At 35.1% G+C, this 19,919-nt stretch overlaps 1 protein-coding gene across 4 annotated transcripts in view; it reads left to right on the top strand.

Annotated features, from left to right (window-relative positions):
• STRN3 (striatin 3) overlaps positions 1-19,919 on the top strand; it is a 104,818-nt gene that overhangs the window by 79,471 nt on the left and 5,428 nt on the right. For 3 of the 4 annotated variants that reach the window (XM_053889329.1, XM_053889330.1, XM_019428059.2), the window contains 7 exons: positions 4,998-5,131; positions 6,488-6,663; positions 6,858-6,905; positions 7,203-7,324; positions 11,034-11,201; positions 12,489-12,629; positions 16,849-16,956. In XM_053889329.1, coding sequence (XP_053745304.1) covers positions 4,998-5,131; positions 6,488-6,663; positions 6,858-6,905; positions 7,203-7,324; positions 11,034-11,201; positions 12,489-12,629; positions 16,849-16,956 — 897 coding nt within the window. Of the gene's footprint in view, positions 1-112; positions 250-4,997; positions 5,132-6,487; positions 6,664-6,857; positions 6,906-7,202; positions 7,325-11,033; positions 11,202-12,488; positions 12,630-16,848; positions 16,957-19,919 lie in introns of all 4 variants that reach the window. The other variant, XM_053889331.1, reaches the window with a different exon arrangement.

Below are 19,919 nucleotides of genomic sequence, written 5' to 3'. Positions count from 1 at the left end.
AACTAGAACTTCTTTCAAAAAGCCTGTTTTGTTAGTAAATTAGTTTTAAAGGCTGCTAGCAAGTCAGGCAGTAGCCAATAAATGAACCTATACTGCTGACATTAATTTATAGGGTCAGCAGGACAAAACTCTATCACAAGATAGCTGATCTGGGAGATAAGCTGCCCCTTATCCCTTCACGAATGATTAGTCAGTCTAGTTCAGCCTCTATTAGAATGACTGATCATGAAGTTGTAAGAGCAAAGGAAGGTACAAAATTTAGCTACCAGGTTTATTTAAATTACAAAAGACATTAATTCCAAAATCACATCTACTTAATATTGTGAAATTTGCTGCTGTTTTAAAATGCTGAAGATCAGCTTATATAATCTTCATAGAAGGTGTTGGGCAAGCTCTTGGTATAATTGTCTTAGGGATTTTGGAATTTTTGGCTTTTATGTCTGCATATTTTATTTTTGTTTTTAATGTTAGATGGAGTTGTTTCTGCCGGTCAATTCAGAGTACTTTCCTGAAATCTAACTTTAGCTTACAGATCTAATAGCACGAACACAATAGTTTAAAAAAGGAGTTTAAATAGTACATATTGGGAAAAAACTAGTCATTTTGTCATTTTGCTTGAATTTAGCTACTGATAATGTAACTACTGCTTTTTTAGGAGACAACTAAATGCCAAACATTTACTGGGAAGTTTATATATATAATTTCTAAAAATATATGGAACAAACGGCCAATTTAATTATTCTAGAAAAAGGTAACAGCATTATTGTTTAACTTGGTACCAAAGATATTCTTACCTAGTAATGAATTTTCTAAAATGTGCCTAAGCTAGAAATGTGTAGGAAATGAAAGTACTGCTTAAGGCATTTTTACCAAAATTGATTATAGCAGAAAATCTATAGATGTATTTGAATCACTTAGAAATCTAGGTCTAGGTAGTTATAATTCTAAGTAATGAGACTGAATTCTTGCCAAAGGTTTATTGTGATATAGGATAATTCAGTATCTGATAATTTGGCCTATAGACTGCATTTCATTGTTGTTTCTGCTTTTGCTGTATAAGGGAGTTTGATGCCCCAGTTAAATGTTTTTGAATACCTCTTTTTTTTTTTTTAAGACTTCTCGAGTAGCACATTTTTCATACAGTTAAATAATTTTGCATTTTTCCTTATAGTCATCTCTGCATGTAATATTTACCATTCATCATAAACTGTAAGAAAATTTAAGGTAGAATAAAGAAAATCTCTAAAATAATAAAACCAAAACAAAATACATTAAAGCATGAAAAATAGCAGTGTATTGATTTTTCCAGATCCAGATTTTTCCAGATCTCTATTTTCCTGTTTTACTTTAAGAGGTGTTTTCTTTTCTTTTTTTATGTTTGTTTATTTTTGAGAGAAAGAGCATGTGCTAGAGCAGGGTAGGGGCAGAGAGAGAGAGGGAGACAGAGGATCCAAAGTGGCTCTGCACTGACAGCAGAGAGCCTGATGCGGGGCTTGAACTCACGAAACCATGAGATAGGACCTGAGCTGGAACCAAGAGTCGGACACAACCTACTGAGCCACCCAGGCACCCCTGTATATGTGTCCTTTTTAAAGGAAAAATTTAGGTCAGTAATCTGACTCTTTCTTATTGGTAGGAGGAGGAGGGGGCCAGTAAGCACAAACCTAATTACACATTTTAAAGGGTAAATTTTTAGAGTTTGTTATTTAAAAAAGTTGCAAATCACCTTGGACTTAGAGCTAAGACGTGACCATTAGAGTTCATAACCTCTTGTTTCAGTGGCAGTCTCCAACTTGATGCTTTCCTGTTGAATTCCATGTCATATTGCAAATATTTATAAAGACAGAATGTTTTCAGCCAGACCATTAAAAAAAAAAAAAAAAAAACGTAACCAGTCATTGGTAGATTTTCAGGCTTTTTGGTATTTTAAAGTGTATTTATTATTTTGAGAGAAAGAACGTGAGCGAGTGGGTGGGTAGGCACCCAAGCGAGTGTAGGGGCAGAGAGAGAGAGGAGAGAGAGAATCCCAAGCAGGCTCCTCACTGTCAGCACAGAGCCTGCTGCAGGGCTCAGTCCCACAAACCATGAGATCATGACCTGGCCAAAATCGAGATTTGGATGCTAACCAGCTAAGCCACCCAGGCGTCCCTTTATTTTTATTTCTATTTTATTTTTATTTTTTAACGTTTTTATTTATTTTTGAGACAGAGACAGCATGAGCGGGAGAAGGGCAGAGAGAGAGAGGGAGACATAGAATCAGAAGCAGGCTACAGGCTCTGAGCTGTCAGCACAGAGCCTGGTGTGGAGCTCGAACTTGTGAACTTGGAGATCATGACCTGAGTTGAAGTTGGACGCTTAACTGACTAAGCCACCAGGTGCCCTGCCCCTTTATTTTTAAATGCTTATTTTATTTTAGAGAGCAAGCAGTTTGGGGAGGGGCAAAGAGAGAGGGGGACAGAATCTGAAGTGGGCTCTGCTCTGACAGCAGAGAGCCTGATGTGGAGCTAGACCTGACGAACTCTGAGATCATGACCTGAGCTGAAGTCAGATGCTTAACCGAATGACTTAATAGTGATCGTTCTAAATAAAGATTTAAAATATACAGTGACACCACTGACGTAAATGGGATCAATTATTGGGCTGTGATCTTTAGGTTTGATAAAACTGAAGAAAGGAAGAGTTTTTTTTGATATATGAGCTACTGGTTTCCTTGGTCCGTTGTGTCCATACAAAGGAGAATTAGTTCTAGAAGTATGAAAAGAACCTTGTTGTAAGATCCCATTGTGTAGACCTTAAGATTTCAAAAAAAGGAAATGCAATAATAAATAATACTAGTATTCTTAAGTTGCTTGATGAAATCTCTTAGGTTATCTGAGTATTTACTGTGATTACTGTATGCCCCAGTGATGGGTCGTTATGGAAAGTAGTAATACAGCTTAAAATAATTCTTTCAGGGGCACCTGGGGAGCTCAGGTGGTTAAATGTCCATCTTTAGCTCAGGTCATGATCTCGCAGTTCATGGGTTCAAGCCCTGCATCGGGCTCTGTGCTGACAGCTTGGAGCCTGGAACCTGCTTCAGATTTTGTGTCTCCCTCTCTCTTTGTCCCTCCCCACTCACGCTCTGTCTTTCTCAAAAATAAACATTAAAAAAAATTTTTTTTAGTACTTCTTTTAGATAGATACATATGTAATGCTGAATGAACAATATAGCTTGCTGTATGTAAGTAAATATATGTATATAGAGAGAGATGGAGAAATGTAGTAATGTGTTTAATTAGAAATGGTTAAAAGTAGTTAATACTGCCCAGGCACTTCCTTTTACATGCCCCTAAATTTGTCAAAAGCTAATCAGCAATGTCTCTGCAAAAAGACTATATGTAATAATGCAAAATAATTTGTTACTATGTTAAAAATGATTTACTGGGCTTTTATTCAAGATTTGTGTTAATGAGTGTGTAATTGTGAGTGGGAGGAATTGTGGCATTTTGTTCTAACTTGTCTTACAAACAAATTATGAGATTAAAAGAAAAATATGCCCTTAAACAGGCTAAACATGCTTTGAGAAAATATTGTCTAATGAAAACATAATTTATTTTATAGTTCATTGCAGCTTCTGATATTACCAATAATTGCATACTAGGTATTGGTAGGAAGGATCAGTACTATAATCAATAAGCATAATCATTGCAAGATTAAATACTACTAGCATACCTGTGTATATTTTCTGTCAGATTCACTCTAGATTGGTTGCTCACTCACAGCTTCATTTTAGTATTGTCATCATTTAGGACCCTATTTGAGTCAAACTGTATAGTTTACTTTGATATTTTAGCTTGATTTGAGAAATACTAAAATAAGACATTCTAAATAGAGATGAATTTTATTTTTGCAGTAGTGTATATTTAGGAGAAGTTGACTTGTATCTTACAATTATTTTCTGTAGTATTGGTGATGACCGACAAATTTCATTACACCTGTGATGCTTGTAGTGTATTAAGTTGATATCATCATTTTTCATAGGAACTTTTCAGAATTAATAATTAGCTTGAGTTTTTATATGATGTTTCTCTTTTGAATTTTATCATGAATTTTAAATGTGTTTTGATATGTTGAGTTGTTTTGTATTACAATGACATGTACTTTTCCTCCTCTTGCATTTTCAGATTAAAATTTTGCTTTCAAAGCATGTATGAAATAATGAGAATTATTGCTTATACTGTAACTGTTGGAGCAAAATATTTATAAAATAGTATAGTTATTCTGATTATGGCAGTTTGATTTTAATTGATCAAAGTAACAAATTTAAAGTTCTATAGTTAATATAGAGTAGTTGTTTTTAGAAGTATGGTAAATAAAAGGAAAGTTAAAATAAAAAATTATAGTCAAAGCTTGAAAACTGGAAGGCATTCTGAACATCACATGGATTAACCTTTTATGGAAAGGAAGCTGACATTGTTGGTTGTAGAACTGCCCTTTTCCTAGAACATTGCTGTTCCTGGAGTAATCTGAGCAATGTAAGGCTTCATTTCGATAAACTTACAAACTCGATTGCAGACTAGAAACCATTTACATTTGAATGCTTACATTAATTTTTATCAGGGACTAGAATACCTAGCACTTCTAAGCAAATATGATCCAAAGCAAAAGGACTTAACAAGCTGTAACATTTAAAAAATAGTATAGTTATAATTGTACAAAAGTGAAAAGTGATTTAAATAGACAAAGCCTTTGTGCCCCCACGTCCCGTCCTGGAATAATATATCTAGTGCATATTTGATTTGTGGAAGATTATGTTGCAGTTTATAAATATGCAAATAAACATTTGTTTATTACTACTCAGTAATAGGATTTTTTGAGTGGAAGAAATAGGAGGGAAGTGGGAAAATAAAAATTAATTATATTAATATTGTAACTGTTAAGTGCTTACATTTCCCCCACAATATTGTCTTGTACTGTATGATTTTTCAGCATTTAAGAAGCGGTTTTGTTCTTTATAGCTGAACCAATAACGTTTCCATCTGGAGGAGGCAAGTCATTTATTATGGGTTCTGATGATGTTTTGTTAAGTGTACTGGGCCTTGGAGACCTTGCAGACTTGACGGTAACAAATGATGCAGACTATAGTTATGATGTAAGTGCAGTTTTATTTTTAATTTTTTAATGATTTAATAGAAGGCTCCTTATTTTTTTTGGAAACACTTATAAAACAGAATTAATGTCAAGGTGCATGGAAAAGATAAGTTTAAGTGTGTCAGTATGTTGATTTGAAGTGACGTAGTTTTTCTTTTGTAACTACTTGCCTTGTGGTGTTTAAATTTTTCTTAGGTATTGTGGTGGATTAGCTAGAAGTTTGGGGTGATTGATTACCTTATAATATTGGTTGATAAGTATCTATCTTGAGTAGTCAACTCTCAATTATCTACTCAAATTAAGCCATATTATGGTGTTAACAAGAGAAAAATAGGTAACCTGAATCACTTGCCTTCAGGATACTTCTTAAAAATTATGTTTTATTTTTAAACTTTTATTTTTTTAAGGATAATGTTAAAGTTAGCTTGCCATTTCCTGAACACTTACTTAGTCCTTCATTTGAGGGATGGGGAAAGGATGGAGATTGGATGGGAAGGATAGTGTTTAGAGGTGAAACTAGTCTTGAACTAAATTTTTTATAGACAATAAACACTCAATTGAGAGTTAACTATACTTGTTTAGATTTTGTATGAATGAATTTGCAGTTTTTCAGCAAATTAAATTTTTCCCTTTTATAACAAACTCCTTTTTTCTACATGTTATACTTATGTTTTACCTATATTAGCATGCTTTTAGCCTTGGTGGGCTGGATTATTATTCTCATTTATATTTTCAAAGTATATAAGCAACTAAATTCTAGTAAACTTTTGACTACTTTAGAAGTGGTTTCACAGCCTATCTTTACAGATGGAGAAATGAAGGTAAAATGATTAACCTCGTACCAATATCAACAATGATAATAAAGATAAGATGACAATATTCTTTAAGTGTCTTTAGTTCAGACTTTTGGAAAGTATCTTAATCTGCTGCCTTTAAAATTTTCACATGCTAATTTTCCAAATGACAACTGTATTATTAATACTGTTCTCTTGGATTTTTGGTAGTAATTTATATAATTTTTATTGTTCCCATGTAAAACATTGCAGCATGGTAATTTTTTTGTTCTCATCTCACATTTAATAGGACCTTTGGGTTTAGCCTGATGATTAGGTAAAACAGATTAAGAAACTCTTCATTTGATATAGGTATTTGAAAGCTAATTGAAGTTATTCTTCTTAGTATCATTTGTTAAATGATAAAGATTGGTTATCAAGTTTTTAAGGTACATTAAATTTCCACTGGACATTTTATCAAAGCAGTTTAATATGTATATTTTAAACACGCCAAAACACACGAAACTCCACATGCCTATGAATTTACTACTTTTACCACTTAATATTGGACTCTTTCTTTGTAGTTGCCTGCCAATAAAGATGCCTTTCGAAAGACATGGAATCCCAAGTATACACTACGTAGCCATTTCGATGGAGTACGGGCATTAGCTTTTCATCCTGTAGAACCTGTGCTGGTTACTGCCTCTGAGGACCATACTCTGAAACTTTGGAACTTGCAAAAAACAGTTCCTGCCAAAAAGCAAGTATTTTCATATTAGCCTGTCTTTTTTTTTTTTTCTTCCAAATTTGCTAATAATTATAAGCAATTATTCTTCTTTGTCATTCTATTTATGCATTCATTTGATCTTACCTAATGATTCCTGAATGTCAGCCAGTGATTTGAAGTTATTTAATTACCTTCTCCTCCCCCACCCTTGTGTTCTCCTCTTTTAGGAGTGCCTCTTTAGATGTAGAGCCTATCTACACATTTAGGGCCCACATGTAAGTTTTATTGAATTTGTATTTAAATTAACAGCCATAGTTATTGTTCACTATTTTTTATCAATCTTCAAACCTTGTAATTTTCTCATAATGTTTGCTTTTTATTAGAAAATATATTAGTTGGGTAATATTTTGATTAATAATTGTATTAGTGAGAATATAATCAGTACTATTCAAGTTTACACGTTTATTTTTAACAGTTTTTAGATATCATGTAAATTTAGAGGTTGGGGGAGTATGGATTTGAGTTTCTTCTTAGGCTTCATAAGTAATTTTTTCCTTCTTTTCCTATAATAGTGGTCCTGTTCTATCACTAGCTATTAGTTCTAATGGAGAACAGTGTTTTAGTGGTGGTATAGATGCAACCATCCAGTGGTGGAATATGCCTAGCCCTAACGTGGATCCATATGATACATATGGTAAGTAAAAGACTTGAAACATTTTTTAAGTGAATGGAGCTGACAAAATATTATTATAAGGTTGTTTAAACATGTATCGGTCTCCTCTTTTAGCTTTCATTTAATTTGCTTTGTTAAAGAGAAAAATTAAGAAATATTGTGCCACGGAATATTTAAGCCTGTGAATTGGTACTTTATTGTGTCTGAAAATAAAAAACTATGTTTTTTAAAACGTCAGTTTTAGTACTAGCTAACAAAAAGGAAGAGAATAAAATTTAATAAAAAGAATAATATATTAAACTATTTTAATCTATTAAAAAATAGTTTATGTAGTTCAAAACTATTGGCAGAAGACAATAGAAACTAATAGGCACATTCGTTGTGTAAATCAGGACAATTTTTTAGAGGACAAAAAATTTCTTAATTAAAAAAAAACCTTTTACTCATAAATGTCACTTTAGAATATGTCCCACAGAAATACCTGTATATGTATTCAAATATATTTATAAGGGCAGTGTTTGCAATTACAAAAAAAATAAAATTAAATGAATATTTATTAGTTTGAGAATGGCTAAATAAACAATGGTCTACTTAATGTTTGGTTCATTCAAAAAGAATTCAAGAGCTCCTTGGTCTTTTTATTTAACATACACTTGGTGCCTTAATTTGCCAAGTAGAGTGTTAAGTACTACATCAAGAAATAAGAATTAGTCCAATGGAAAAGACAGACATTAAGTAAATAAATAAGGGGGTGGATTCTGTGGTTAAAAATTATGGTAAGTGGTATGAAGATACAGTACTATGAAAGAGTGACAGAATCTTGAGATGTAGTCCAAAATAGTGACATTTAAGCCAAGGAGAATAGCTTAGGGGTGGGAGAAGTGGAGAAAAGAATACTAATGTAAAGTTCTAATGTAATGCTCTAGTAGAGTAGGTGAGAGATGATGTTTCCAAGATCATAGTGGCGATAAACCAGTTGGTAGCAAAGCAGTTGGTGAAAAATGAATTTATGATATATTGGGGAGGTAAGGTAGAATAAGCAGAATCTACTGAAAAATTGGATTGAGTAGAGAAATTGATGGATAAGTGATTCTTGATTTTGTTACTTTTTAAAACAGCTTTATTGACATTCACATATGATAAAATTCACCCTTGTTAAGTATACAGTTCAGTGGTTTTTACTATATTCACAGGGTTATGTGGCCATTACCACTATCTAATTCAGAACATTTTTACCACCACTCTGTATTTTTTGACATGAGCAATTGAGTATATAATGGTAACATATTGAAATGGGGGCGGAACAGTTGTAAGAAGATTAAAGATGGTGAGTTCGGTTTTTAGGCATGTTAAGAAATGGCATATCAAGTAATTATTATCAAGATATTAATACAGGGAGAGCATGTTGTGTAGGGCATGAAGAGAAGGCAAAGTCCTGAGCAACTCTGACATTGGGAGAGTGACTACAGCAAGAGAACCAACAAAGGAAACTGAGGAAGGAAGAGGTGCAGGACAATGGGATCTTGGAAGCATACCAAAAGAAAAAGCCATTTTGAGAAGAAGGAAGCATGCTGCACTTTGAAATGTTGCTGAGAAGTATAATAATAAGAGGATAGAAAGGTTCCTTTTTGTAAGTGTCAAATAGGTCACCCAGGTTTTAGCTGGCTGGAGGTTGGATACTGGGATTAAGACCAAAAGGTAAAGGGACCTCTGGGCAACTTTTCAGGGCACACTCTGAATGAAAAGCAGTGTGATGAGAGTAACAAAGAAATCTTCAAAGAAAGAAAAATTTTTTAAACTTGCTAGAAGAGAATTCATCATTGGTGATTTTAGCAAGGATTGTTTTGGTGTAGTGATGGTATCAGAAACCAGATTAGACTGATTGAGAGAGTGAATGAGAGATAAAAAGCATAATTATTTAATATGCCTTTCGTGTTGGTCTCTTGGAATGGTGATGTAAGGTTAAGGTTTTTCTTTAAGTCAGGAGATTCTGGAGCATATTTGTTTGCTGTGGTAATGATCCCAAGGAGAAGGAGAATTATTGTATAGTAGGGAAACTGTCATCATGAAAGCAACTTAGTGAGTTGAATGGAATCCAGAATATACGTGATAGAATTAGCCTTTGATAAGAAGGAGAACAATTCCTGGGGTGCCTGGGTGGCTCAATCCAACTTCAGTTTAGGTCATAATCTCACAATTCCTGAGTGCGCTGACAGCAGAGAGCCCACTTTGGATCCTCTGTCACCCCGTCTCTCTTCCCCCTCCCTTCTCTCTTTCTCATTCAAAAATAAACAAACATTTTTTTTTAAAAAAGGAAAATTCCTTACTTCCTATATGGAAGCAAGGAGAAGATGGCTTTAGACACTAGTAGATTGGGTGGTGGAAAGATGGGGGAGAGGTTCTTCAGTGTTCTATTTTCTCAGTGAAGTAGATAATCATTCATGAGGAAGGGAGGTTGGGAACTATGAGAATTCTGGAGATAATAAGAAATAGCTGTGGAGGGGTTCCTGAGTGGCTCAGTCAGTTAAGCATCTGACTTTTGGGTTTGGCTCAGGTCATGATCTCATGGTTCATGGGTTTGAGCCTCTCATCCAGCTCTGTGCTGACAGTGCGCAGCCTGCTTAGGATTCTCTCTCGCCCTCTGTCTGCAGATAGGAAATGTCTCCCCTGTTTGTGCTCTCGCTCTCTCTCTCAAAATAAACATTAAAAAAAATTTTTTTTAAATAGCCGTGGAAAGTGGAAGTTTACTAGAGATTCAGGATTGTAGGACAGATTGTGTACAGTGTTATTTTCAGCTACCATGTCCATCAAATGATGATAAAATGTAGTTATGTCCATACCGTGGATATTACTCAGCATTAAGAAGAAAGTACTGACATGTTACAGCATGAATGAACCTTAGGAACATTATGCTAAGTGTAAGAAGCCAGTCACAAAAGGCTGTTTGTATGAAATGTCCATAATAAACAAACTTCTAGAAACAAAGTAGATTAGTGGTTACATAGGGCTGTGGAAAAGCAGGGAGAATTGGGATGGGGAAGGCGTGGCTAATGAGTGATGAAAGTGTCCTAAAATTGAGGTGCTGATGATTGAATAACTCTGTGAAGATACTAAAAACCACTGGATTGTACACTTTAAATTGGTGAATTATATGGTATGGGAATTATATCTCATTAAAGCTGTTTGTTAAAAAGTGTATGTTCTTCATAAGCTAGAGTATATTATGCTAAGCGAAATAAGTCAGAAAGATAAATACCATATGATTTCACCATGTGGAATTTAAGAAACAAAACAGATGAACATAGCGGGAGGGGGGCGGGGAAAGAAAGGAAAACAAATCTGAAAATAGACTCTTAACTGTAGAGAACAAATAGGGTTGATGGAGGGCAGGTAGACATTAAGGAGGGCCCTTGTTCTGCTCCTGAAACTAATATTACACTGTATGTTAACTAAGTAGAATTTAAATAAAAACTTAAAATTAAATAAAATTAAACTCAAGACAAAATAAAAGCATAGAAAATTGCAAAAATACAGGAGAGTATTGTGGGGGAGATAAAAATAACCCATAATTCCACAACTTAGTGATGACCATTGTGTACACTTTGGTTATCTTCTTAGGGCCATTATATATAGTCTTTTATACATAATTATATGGTAAGTTATCTTTATCCAAAACATTTCTTTCCAACTGTTTTAAGCTAATTTTTGTTTGTTTGTTGTTTCTTCCCAGAGCCAAATGTTCTAGCTGGCACTTTAGTTGCACATACAGATGCTGTCTGGGGTCTTGCTTATAGTGGCATAAAAAATCAATTACTGTCTTGTTCAGCAGATGGCACTATTAGGTTATGGAATCCACAAGAAAAATTGCCATGTATTTGCACTTACAATGGAGACAAGGGTGAGTATATTTTGCCCTATAAAAAAGTTATCTTTTTAATAATTTGGAAAGATACAAACAACAAAGCAATTGATTTACTATTTCTTTGCTACTCCAAGAGATGTATTGAAAGAATTTTATAAAGCTTGTGATACTCTTTTTACTCCTAGTCATTTCTTATAAACAAGAAAGGTGCTTTACAAGTACATCCTATAGCTTGGTGCCTTTTGACCTTTTCAGGACATATCCTATTTAAAAAATAAAACTCTTTGTAATAGTGCAGTAGACAAATGAGGCCGCTTATAGGAACAACTTGAAACCCTCCACCAATTCCAGGTGGCTGCCCACAAAGACTAAAGGGATCCCAGTCTTAAGCATAGCTGATACCAAAGCACATTGGTTGAGAAGTCTAATAATCATTGAAATAGTAACCTTAAGTGGGAAGTACAAACTGAGTTAGTTACTTGTACAGTTTCAAATATTTTCCTGTCAATAAAGCTTTAGGCAATTTGCTTTGTGATAACGTTTATTTATGTACATATGTTTATGTATTAGCATTACTCATATTTGAGTCACTTTAAAGTTATTTTTAAAAATCAGACCTTTAAAACTATGTTGTATTTTAGATGAATCATATATGCTTAATTTTGTTAAGTCTCTTCAATACATTAGTGATTCTACTAATTTTTCAATTACCCAAGCTTTTGAGGTAAAAATTGATTTAGATATTTGTTTCTTACTTCATCTGGGTAATTAATTGCTTGACTCTGGATTTCACCTAATTGTGCATTAATCTGGCCCATTGACTTCAATAAAGAGAGAAATTGCTGCTCTGGACATGGCAGGATAGTAACGCATTGGCAGATTCCAGACTCTAAGCTTTATGTTCACAGATCCAAAAATTCAATCTGTATGAGCTACATGATGAGGCTTATAGGTCTCAAACAGGTGTATTCTCCCACAACAGTGATGTGAGAATGCTAATTTATCATTTTACGGTAAAAAATAATGTTGGCAAGTCGGCCAGCAGACTCACCTTGGATTTTTTTTCTTTCTTAGCAGAAAATGCATAAGAGAATTAACTTCTGCACATATCTCCTCTTAACTTTTGAGCCCTCTGTTTTTCTTATGATGTTAAACAGAAAATTATAACAACTTAAAATAATTAAGGGAAAATTACCTGTTGTATCTCACTATCCTAATAAAATCACTCTCGTTTTCATTATTAACATTATTTCAAAAATACTTGAGAAAAGCAGGGATTTCTAAATTGTTTTTACTTTGTGTCTCTTTGGGGATCCTTTTCAGAGCATGGAATCCCTACATCAGTTGACTTTATAGGCTGTGATCCAGCTCATATGGTGACCTCTTTCAACACTGGTAGTACAGTAATTTATGATTTAGAAACATCACAATCATTGGTGATGCTATCCTCACAGATAGATTCTGGTAAGTTTTCATAAGTTTCTTTGAAACCTTACAAGATTATTAAATAATAACAATAATCTTTTAATTTTCACATTTTGACTGTTTGAATTTATGATGAAAAAATAGTTTTAATGCATTGTAGTTGTACTCATTTACATTGTTTTCTGCTGTTTTCTCAAATTATGCTTAAAAGCTTAGAGAGTATAGGGGACAGAGAGTAGAGCAACACAAATGCAAAAGGGGAGTTTATTTGTTTTATTTTATTTTATTTTATTAAGTTTATCTTATTTTATTTTATTTAAGTTTATTTAAGTTTATTTATTTATTTTGAGAGAGAGAGCACAAGTGGAAGAACAGAGAGAGGGGGATACAGAGAGAATCCCAAGCAGACTCCTCACCATCATCATAGAGCCCGATGTGGGGCTCAAGCTCATGAACTGTGAGATCGTGACCCAAGTCGAAATCAAGAGTTAGATGCTTAACCGACTGAGCCACCCAGGCGCCCCGAGGGAAATAATTTAAAAAAAAATTTTTTTTTAATTTTTTTTTTTTTTAACGTTTATTTATTTTTGAGACAGAGACAGAGCATGAACGGGGGAGGAGCAGAGAGAGAGGGAGACACAGAATTGGAAGCAGGCTCCAGGCTCTGAGCCATCAGCCCAGAGCCTGACGCGGGGCTCGAACTCACGGACTGTGAGATTGTGACCTGAGCTGAAGTCGGACGCTTAACCGACTGAGCCACCCAGGCGCCCCTAAAATTTTTAATGGAAATACATATAAAAGTAGAGAATATAAGCCTGAGGAATTCATTATCCAGCTCCAGTAATTACATCTGAATGGCCATTGTTTAGAAAGTGGTATGTGTTTTTCAGTTTATTTAAATAGGGATCCAGATAAGGCCTATGCATTGTAATTGGTTGATAAGTCTCAGGTTTCTTCCTATCTGTAGGTTCTCTGTCCATCTCTTTTATTTCCTTTGGGTTTTTTAATTGAAGAAATTGGATAGTTTGTCCTATAGAATCTCCACGGTGTGAATTTTGCTGTTTGCATCCTTGTGGTATCATTTAAGGTGCTTTCTCTTTTCATTTCATTTCTGTAAATAGTTTATACATCTAGAAGCTTATTCAAACTCAGGTTTAATGTTTTTATTTGTCTTCATTTTAAAGTTTTTAAAGGTTCTTGGCAAGACTATTTCATAGTAATTTGTGAACTTTTATTGGAAGTAAATATTGTCTGGTTGTTTATATTTTTCTTACGTTTTCAATCTTGATTATTGCATAGGTCCATAATTCTCTTGAAAAATGATTTTCTAATACTTTCATTTCTTTTCCACTTATTAGCTAGAATCTGTCTATAAAAGGGAACACCCCTTATCAGTAATTTGGTTACCCTGGAGTTAGTGATTATAAGTGAAGGGGAAGGTCAGTTGTTGATCCCCCCACCTTTATCAGTTTTCAAAATAATGAAGTGGTTTCCTAGCATCACCTAAAGGTGACCATTGAGGGATGCCTGGGTGGCTCAGTTGGTTTAGCATCCAACTCTTGATTTCGGTCCAGGTCATGATCTCGTGGTTCGTAAATTCGAGCCCACATACGGCTCTGTGCTGACAGTGCAGAATCTGCTTGGGATTCTCTCTGCCTTTCCTCTGCTTGTGCTCTCTCTCTCCCTCAAAATAAACTTTAAAAAAAAAAAGGTGTCCATTGAGTCTCTTGGGGTGGTGTTTGTTTTTATTACCATCGTAATCTCTGATCTCAGATATAAATTATCTGATGTGTTTTAATCTACTGCAAGTTATTTTTATCACTCCTCAGATTATTTCATCTTTGGCCAGTGGGAGCTTATTCACTTTGGCTCTTGAGTCATTTTGACCTGAATCTGCTAGTCATTTATAGCTTTCTCACTTTCTGATGTAGCAAGATGTTTAGGTCCATCTTGTTCATTTTGTGCCTCAGACTGAAATTACCCATTTCTCTAAGGAGTCATAGTTTCTTTTATTGGAAAATGGCATTTAGAGACCACAATATAGGTGCAAGGCTATTGGATTGGTTCTCATGGCTTTTGTAGCTCTTGAGTTGCTCATTGTTTTAGGCTTTTTCAGTGAACAGAGCTACAAATGCACTTTTAAGAAAGAAAAACACTGATAGACTTCATACTAATGCTTCCTATTCAAATACTTCCTGTTCAAATTTAGATTTATCTCATTGTGGGGCATCTGGGTGGCTCACTTGGTTGAGCGGCCGACTTCGGCTCAGGTCATGATCTCAGAGTTCCTGAGTTCGAGCCCCACTTCAGGCTCCCTGCTGTCAGCCCAGAGCCCATTCAGATCCTCTGTCCTCCTCTCTCTGCCCCTACCCCGCTCCCACACACTCTTAAAAATGAATTAATATTTCATTAAAAAAAGATTAGATTTATGTCATTGCTTTTTACCTCATTTTATTTATTTACTTATTTATTTTTAAAGTTTGTTTTGAGAGAGAATACAAGTGAGAGGGGCAGAGGGAGAGGGAGGGAGAGAATCCCAAGCACTAATAGCACAGAGCCCAACGCTGCTCTCAGTCTCATGAACCATGACATCATGATCTGAGCTGAAATCAAGACTTGGACACCTAACCAACTAAGGCACCCAGGTGCCCCTTACCTCATTTTATTCATGCTAAACTCTTGGTTCTCAGCAAAATCATTGTAATCTCGTTTGATTCATTCCACAGTACAAATACAGTCATCTCAGAATAATAAAACCAGTACCACCACCAATAGTAGTTTTGTATTCATGGTATATTCCACTAGGGACAGACAGGCTAATTACTGTGCTTTAAAGTTACTTGAAATGGTTCTTTTTTTGTGTGTTCATATCCCAATTGGATATACAGTTACATTCTTTTTTTTTTTTTTTTAATGTTTATTTATGAGGGAGAGAGAGAGTGCGAGCAGGGGAGGGGGAAAGAGAGGAAGGTACAGAATCTGAAGCAGGCTCCAGGCTCCAAGCTGTCAGCACAGAGCCCAATACAGGGCTTGAACCCACGAACCGTGAGATCATGATCTAAGCCAAAGTTGGACACTTAACTGACTGAGCCACCCAGGTGCCCCTACAGTTACATTCTTTTAAGTTAACTTGTGTTTTTTGTGAGTGCTTTAAAAAATAATCACTTTATTATTATTTAAACCATTTAAATGGTTTCATGGTCAAATCTCCACATTATGCTCAGAGAAGTCTTTTCATCTCTATTCCCTTTCTCCCTCTTAGGTAATGTATCTTAAGTTCAGTTAAGAGTTCTTATATATATGTGGAATGACTGATTTAGTTTAAATCTAATAATGTTGATATTTTCCCATTAGTTTTTATTTTAACATTTATTTATTATGAGAGAGAATCCCAAGTAGGCTCCATGCTGTCAGCACAGAGCTCAACATGGGGCGTGATCTCACAAACCGTAAGATCATGACCTGAGTCAAAATCACAAGTCCAATGTTTAACCTAACTGAACCACCCACACGCCCCTCTGAATTTTGATCCTTCTCTATCTAATTTAGTAAAACCTTTAAGAGTTTGGTTACAAAGAAAGGTATCCCTAAGAACGTTGATTCCTGTTCTTGTGGAGTTTTTTGTTTTTTGTTTTGTTTTGTTTTGTTTTTTTGTTTTTGGTGAATGTGGGTAGGATGGGCATTGTTCCTTGCAAACATCTAATTATTACCTACACATTTTTTCATTAAATGCTTATAATTCATTTATGGGCTGTTTATTTAAAGTACTAATTACTGTGAGTCTTTTAAGATTCTAAATCATTTAGTGGTGCCTGAGTAGCTCAGTCGGTTGAGCATCCAACTCTTGATTTCAGCTCAGGTCATGATCTCATGGTTCATGGGATCAAGCCCTGCATCAGGCTCCCTGCTGACAGCGTGGTGCTTGCTTGGGATTTCCTGTGTTTGTACCCCACTTGCTCTCTCTCTTTCAAACAAATAAAAGATTCTAAATTATCTGTACTGACAATCTGCATTAAACTACTTCTAACTTTTCCTAAACTCAGAGTTAGTACTATCCATATTATAGGACATGATAGCTTAAACATGTATTTTTAAAGAAACTTTATCTCTCTACGGCTCTGGTTTTCTCAGATTTTTATTTTATACAAATGCTTTAATTTCTAAATGATTCTTATTTTTTGGTAAGAATAAAAAAACCATCATCCAGTTTTTAATTGAAGGTTTGAATTTTACTGCATTATCTTCCTTTATTTTTCAGGTTTACAATCCAATAATCACATTAACAGAGTAGTAAGTCATCCCACACTTCCTGTTACAATAACTGCTCATGAAGATAGACACATCAAATTTTTTGATAATAAAACGGGTAAGTAGATTGTCTTTTTTTCTTTTTAGTCTTATTAATAATACTGTAAATTTGACATGATCAAAAATGCTATTTTGGTGGGGGTGCCTGGGTGGCTCAGTCCATCAAGTGTCTGATTCTTGATCTCAGCTCAGGTCTTGATCTCAGAGTGGTGAGATCAAGCCCCACATTGGGCTCTGCACTGAGCACAAAGGCTAGTGGTTTTTTGTTTTGTTTTTTTGTTTTTGTTGTATTTTTTTAAAGGCTGTTCTTTTATGTAAGACATGGACTTTTTGCCTTCAAGATTGCTAAGTTAAGCCATTTTAACTAAGATTTTTGTTTTACTTACATGTCAAGTTCTGTTCTTAAGCATATATAATACCTTGCCTATCTATTAACGATTTTTTCATGTCATGTTAAATATAAACTCATCCATTTGAATTTTTTTCTTCATATTCTGTTGGGCATTAGTATAGCAGAAGAGGTCTCTTTCTGGTGTTTGACATTTCAAATATGCTGTTAGAATTATTTCTCAGCTGAAATGATAAAATAGTGGAAATGGTTTATGCCATTTTCCCTCCATTTCTTGTAAGGAAACTTACCAATTATATAGAAGTCAAAATAAATTTTAATTTTGCCATAGACCTGTTTCATCTGTCATTAGAATACCACATAAGTTACTGTTTGTGCTCAGCTAGAGAAGCTTCTTTGAGAAGTTAAAATGGGTATTGAAGGATTTCCAAGTAAAAAAACTTACATGTTAATTGCAACCCTACTGCAGGGCAATAGATTAAGCAAGACAGCAAATCAGAACTACACATTCTCTTTGAAGTTTATAGAGAACATAGTTGGGGCGCCTGGGTGGCTCAGTTGGTTAAGCGGCCGACTTCGGCTCAGGTCATGATCTCACGGTCCGTGAGTTCGAGCCCCGTGTCGGGCTCTGTGCTGACAGCTCAGAGCCTGGAGCCTGTTTCATATTCTGTGTCTCCCTCTTTCTGACCCTTCCCCGTTCATGCTCGGTCTCTATCTGTCTCAAAAATAAATAAACGTTAAAAAAAATTTTTTAAATAAAAAAAAAAAAAAAAAAAAAGAGAACATAGTTATAATTATTAATCTTTAGAGTCTAACAACAAATCCCTGTATTAAAATAACACTCTAATGGACAGGTTCCTTTTAACTCAGTGGAACAAGTTGAGAAGAGAATGGATATTCACAATCTATATTGCACAGGAAAGAAGATTCATATTCATATGAAGGTTCTCAGTTTAACACCTTCTCAAATCATTTCTTTGAACATTTTTATGAAGCCTCAAGATCTACCTCTGCTGCAAGCACAGAGATAATTTCCTTTACTGTATTTATAAGAAGATTAAAAAAAATTTTTTAATGTTTATTTTTGAGAAAGGGAGACAGAACATGAGTAGAGGAGGGGCAGAGAGAGAGAGATACACAGGATTTGAAGCAGGCTCCAGGCTCTGAGCTATCAGCACAGAGCCTGACATGGGGCTCAATCCCACAAACTGTGAGATTATGACCTGAGCCGAAGTCAGTCACCTAACAGACTGAGCCACCCAGGTGCTCCTATAAAGAGATTTTTTGTAAATTACCTATTGAGGATTTATATTTGTAAGGGGAGGTTCAGGAATTTTAGTAGTGTATTAACAGCAAAACGTGATTCTCTAGAGCTATTTTATTGGCAGAAATCAAGAACGTAGTAATAAAATTTTATTTAATAACAAGGAGCCTATAGTTTTTCAGATCATTCACAAATTCTACCAATTTATTCTTTCTGTTAACTAGTCTGGTTACCTTATCTGTAATATAAAGACAAAGCGATAGGCTCTTAACAATGAAAAAATTATTTCTAAATCCTGTCTCACTTAGGGACACCTGGGTGGCTCAGTCGGTTAAGCGTCCGACTTTCAGCTCATGTCATGATCTCATGGTCCATGAGTTCTAGCCCTGTGTCGGGCTCCATGCTGACAGCTCAGAGCCTGGAGCCTGCTTCAGATTCTGTGTCCCCCCGCCATGCCCCCCTCTCTCTGCTCCTCCCCCATTCACACTCTGTCTTGCTCTCTTTCAAAAATAAATAAATGTGAAAAAAAAATTTTAAATCCTGTCTCACTTCACACACAGGTAAACACTATACATAACAACATTGAGTTAAACTGTAAATTGTGTTCAGATATACTGTTTCCAAAGAAACTTTTCCCTGAAAAATGTTAATTCATTTAAATGTGACAAACTAAGGGCACCTGGGTGGTTCAGTCGATTAAGCATCCGACTTCAGCTCAGGTCATGATCTTGCGGTTTGTGGCTTCAAGCCCCACATTGGGCTTTCTGCTGTCAGCATGGAGCCTGCTTCAGATCCTCTGTTCTCCTCTCTCTCTTCCCCTTCCCTGTTTATGCTCTCTCTCTCTCAAAAATAAATAAAACATTAAAAAAACTTTATAAAAAATAAATGTGGGGCGCCTGGGTGGCTCAGTCAGTTAAGCGTCCAACTTCAGCTCAGGTCATGATCTCACAGTCTGTGAGTTCGAGCCCCACGTCGGGCTCTGTGCTGACAGCTCAGAGCCTGGAGCCTGCTTCGGATTCTGTGTCTCCCTCGGTCTCTGCCCCTCCCCTGCTCATGCTCTCTCTCTGTCTTAAAAATAAATAAAAACATTAAAAAAATAAAAAAAAGTAAATGTGACAAACTAGAATATTTCCATAACTGTTCTGATGTTGCCAATTAGTTAAGTTTCTAATAGAATATTATTCTGGCAAATGACTAATATATTTAATCGATTTTTTAATCTCAAACATTATAGAAATTGATACTATGAATGGATTCAATAAGTTCTTAGATTTTTAACAGCAAAAATATATTTAGCATTTTGTATTCCACACATACTAGCTATATGTTCTGTAAGGTGTGGTTTCTGCTCTCTGGGAGCTTATCATTGTTTGGGGAAATAGGATGTATGTGTGTGCTTGCACACATG

The sequence above is a fragment of the Panthera pardus genome, unplaced genomic scaffold, assembly GCF_024362965.1.
Source record: "Panthera pardus isolate Hobbes unplaced genomic scaffold, ASM2436296v1 HiC_scaffold_24, whole genome shotgun sequence".
NCBI lineage: Eukaryota > Metazoa > Chordata > Mammalia > Carnivora > Felidae > Panthera > Panthera pardus.
The sequence above is the reverse complement of the archived record's forward strand: the minus strand, read 5'-3'. Positions and strand labels throughout refer to the sequence as shown.